General features: G+C 64.8%; 1 protein-coding gene across 1 annotated transcript; it reads left to right on the top strand.

The window, feature by feature from the left end:
- Positions 1–327: 327 nt before the first annotated feature.
- On the top strand, positions 328–3,709 carry MNEG_10132 (cyclopropane-fatty-acyl-phospholipid synthase; the record flags this gene model as incomplete). The annotated part of the gene is made up of 7 exons (XM_014041397.1): positions 328–519; positions 728–829; positions 1,179–1,287; positions 1,696–1,916; positions 2,481–2,636; positions 2,893–3,194; positions 3,499–3,709. 7 exons carry the CDS (start codon positions 328–330, stop codon positions 3,707–3,709), a joined length of 1,293 nt encoding a protein of 430 aa, XP_013896851.1.

The following is a 3,709-nucleotide window of genomic DNA, read 5'->3' as shown; positions in this document are numbered from 1 at the left end:
CCATCAGATCAATCACGATATCCCCCTTGCTGGTCTCTAAAAGCACCGCCATTGCTGTACGTGCTCCCTGCTTTGCCGCGTCACCGAGATCACCCACGCAGCATCGAAATACGGTGGCGGTACGGGGAAAATGCAAAGAGAATTGCAAGAATGACCTGATAAGCCATTCTCGCTAAAATCTTGGTCAAGATATATCTTACCGACAGAGAGACTCACCTGATCTGAAAGTGATCAGTGTGACCCAAAAGACGCCCCACCGTATCCATCACTATCACCCAAACTTTCCAGATCGGGTTTGCTTGTGAGAATCCGTCGCGCTTTGCAGCGATGGCGCTGCTCCTGCAGCTGCAGGGTGCCCTGCTGCTGGTGGTGCGCTACTTTGCCGACATGCTGCACCTGACCCAGCTGTACGAGCTGGCGTTTGGGGCCTTCATGCGATACTTCGTGGAGCGGGACCTGGTGCCGGACTTTTTGCTGCGCCGCGGCATTCGGCTGCTGCTGCGCAAGCGCCTGGCCGAGGTGTGCAGGGCGAGCAGGCCGCAGCAGTCCACCTGCCCTAATAGCGGCCGGCGCGTCCCGGCGTTACATCGGTCGACCAGACATGGTGCTCCCTTTGAGCCGTAAGGCACCAAGTGCGTGTCTGCCGCCTTTGCTGCGCCGCCGCCCGCGCCACCCACATACACCCCATCTGCATGTAATCGCCCCATCGAGGCCATAGATGCCCCAGACGCTCGAGGAGCAGGTGCAGCACAAGGTGCGCTTTGTGGAGGAGCTCAAGGTGCTCCCAGTGGCAGTGCAGACGGCAGCAGCCAACGAGCAGCACTACGAGGTGCGCCCGTGGTGCGGCGCGACTGTTGCTTTTTGGGGGGGAGAGGGAGCGGGGGCGCGGCTGTTGCTTCTTTTGGGGGGACGGGGGGGAGGTGAGAAGAGCTACTCTCGCGCCTCGCGCGCTGCCGCAGCGCCTTGCAGCAGCGCGCTGCGTCCATGCCCTCGGTGCCTCCCGTTGCGGAAGTCGTTCCTGCTGCCTCCGAGGCCGTGCCCGGCCTGGCTGCTGCGGCGTACTCTGTCGCTTGCTGGCGCACGTGCCCTGGGGGCATCTGATGCTGGACAACCCAGTCCGACCATGGATTTCGAAGTGCGGCGCCCGCCCCCGCCGCATCTCACCTTTGCCCCACCAGCTGCCCACCGAGTACTTCACCGCCGTCCTGGGCACCCACCGCAAATACAGCAGCTGCCTGTACAACAGCCCACGCGACAGCCTGGACAAGGCGGAGGCCAACATGCTAGGTGACTAGCCACGCGCGTGGTGGCGACGCGGGGGCTGAGCACGATGCAGCGGGTGCATGGACGCCAGGGCAAGCGTGACGAGGGGCATGCGGTGGGTCTGTGAGAGCAGGCCCCAGGCAGGACGAACCTAAGGAGTGGATTCAAAAGCGTCCGCACGACGACGCGGCCTGCAGAGCAGCCAGCAGCGTGGTGCCTGGAGCCGCCATGGTTATGGACGTGGGCGGTTTCGATGCACCCGAGAACCGACGACCAACAACACCAAAGCACATTTAATCTGTCAATGCCTCCGTGCCACCTGAACCCCCGCATGCCCTCGCCATGCGCACACACCGCCCCACCCTCCCCTCGCCCTCCTCTCGCACCCCTTGCCCGCCCCCAACGCACGTCCACACATGCAACCACGCGCAGCCCTCTACTGCGTGCGCGCCGGTCTGCGAGAGGGCCAAGATATTCTGGAGCTCGGCTGCGGCTGGGGCAGCCTCAGCCTGTTCGTGGCGCGCGCGTTCCCCGGCAGCAGGGTGACTGCCGTGTCCAACAGCCGCACCCAGCGCGAGTACATACTGCAGCGCGCCCAGGAGTTGGACGTGCGGAACCTGCAGGTCATCACCGCAGACATGGTGGAATTCCAGGTGGGTTCTGGGGGGCCCTGGTGTGGGGCCCCTTCTCCCTTGCTGGGGTCTGGGGGTGCGGGCCGGGTGGTGCAGGGGTTTGGGCAAGGGGTCTGGGCAAAGGCTGGGACGGCGGGTGCACGCGGCAGTTGGGCGGGCTGTGTTTGCACGGGCATGCTTCGGCATCGCTTTGATGATGGCTCGGAGCTTTGCAGACCGTAGGTGCCAAAGTACGGCGGTGTTCGCGGCGGCTGGGCCACTGTGGCTGCGCCGCGCGTGCCGTTGTGGCCGCATTCGCCAGCGGATTACAGGCCTTTAGAGCGTGGCATCCATGCCGGCGAGCGAGGTGGACGCGAGATCCAGGGCGGCGGCTGCCACTCTAAAGAAGAGCGCTGTTCATGACATGTTGCGCGCGCTGAGTATCAACAATCACTATGCTCTCCTTCGGCCCTCCTTCCCAACCGCGCTGGCCTCCTAATCCCTTTGGTCGGCTGCTAACCATGTCCTCACGACACCCATTCGGTGGCACCCCTAGGGGCCCCTTTTCATGACCTCACCAACACCCACGCACACCCAATTCCCCAGGCCACTGCGCAGTATGACCGCATCGTCAGCATCGAGATGTTCGAGCACATGAAGAACTACCAGGAGCTGCTGAGGCGCTGCAGCACGTGGCTGAGGCCGGGCGGGCAGCTGTTTGTGCACATCTTCTGCCACAAGACAAACCCCTACCACTTTGAGGTGGGGTGGGCACCTGCGTGCGTGGGTTTGTTTAGGACAAGGTTGTGTGCACGCGTGCGCGTACATGTTTTGCGTGCATGCATGCGTGTGCGTATGCGATTGCGTGTGTGTGTGTTTGTGTTTGTGTACACACATACATACACACACACACACAAACACACACAAACACAAACACACATAACACACCCCACACATGACAATGAACCACCACTCAACCACCCCTCACCCCCCGCCCCACCCACCGCCCTCCCCGCAGGTCCGCAGCGAGGACGACTGGATGGCCAAGTACTTCTTCAGCGGCGGCACCATGCCCTCCCTCGACCTGCTGCTGCACTTCCAGCGCCACCTGGCGATCAGCGGCCTCTGGTACGTCAGCGGGACGCACTACAGCCGCACCCTCGAGGCGTGGCTGGTCAACCACGACAAGGAGCGGCGCTACGTGATGGGCCTGTTCGAGCGCACCTACGGCCGCGCGGCGGCGCTCAAGTGGTTTGTGTACTGGCGGCTGTTCTACCTGGCCTGCTCGGAGCTCTTCAACTTTAACGGCGGCGAGGAGTGGTGGGCGTGCGGGAGGGAGGGGAGTGGTGGTGCGCGCGGGGCACCGCCGCCGGGGGTGCGTGTGTGCGGAGGATGTGGCAGCGGCCCTCCCACGGGGTGCTGTTGCGGGCAGGACGCTGGCCGCGCGCCCTTTATAAAGCTGTGCCTGCGCGATGCTTTGGCTCATGCCAACTCCCGGCGATATGGCTCGCGCCGTGGCTGCACGCCTCACCTGCCAAGCGCTTGACCGCCTGCACCCCCACCTCGCACGCTGGGCGCCGCGGCGCCCATTATACATGCCGGCCCTTGCTCCTCCACTCTGCAGGGGCGTGGGGCACTACCTGTTCACCAAGCCGCAGGGTCCAGAGGCCGCAGCAGTCTCCTCCCCTCGGCGGCGCGCCGCAGCAGGCGCCGGCGCGAACGGCGCCGGCGGCGGCGCCAGCGGCAGCGTCAAGGCAGCTGTCGCGGCGGCCGAGGCGGGCGCGGCGCAGGCCCCCGCCGCCGCCGCCGCGTCCAGGCGCGCCGCGGCCAAGTGA

Source organism: Monoraphidium neglectum, assembly GCF_000611645.1.
Source record: "Monoraphidium neglectum strain SAG 48.87 unplaced genomic scaffold scaffold02192, whole genome shotgun sequence".
Taxonomy (NCBI): Eukaryota; Viridiplantae; Chlorophyta; class Chlorophyceae; order Sphaeropleales; family Selenastraceae; genus Monoraphidium; species Monoraphidium neglectum.
The sequence above is the reverse complement of the archived record's forward strand: the minus strand, read 5'-3'. Positions and strand labels throughout refer to the sequence as shown.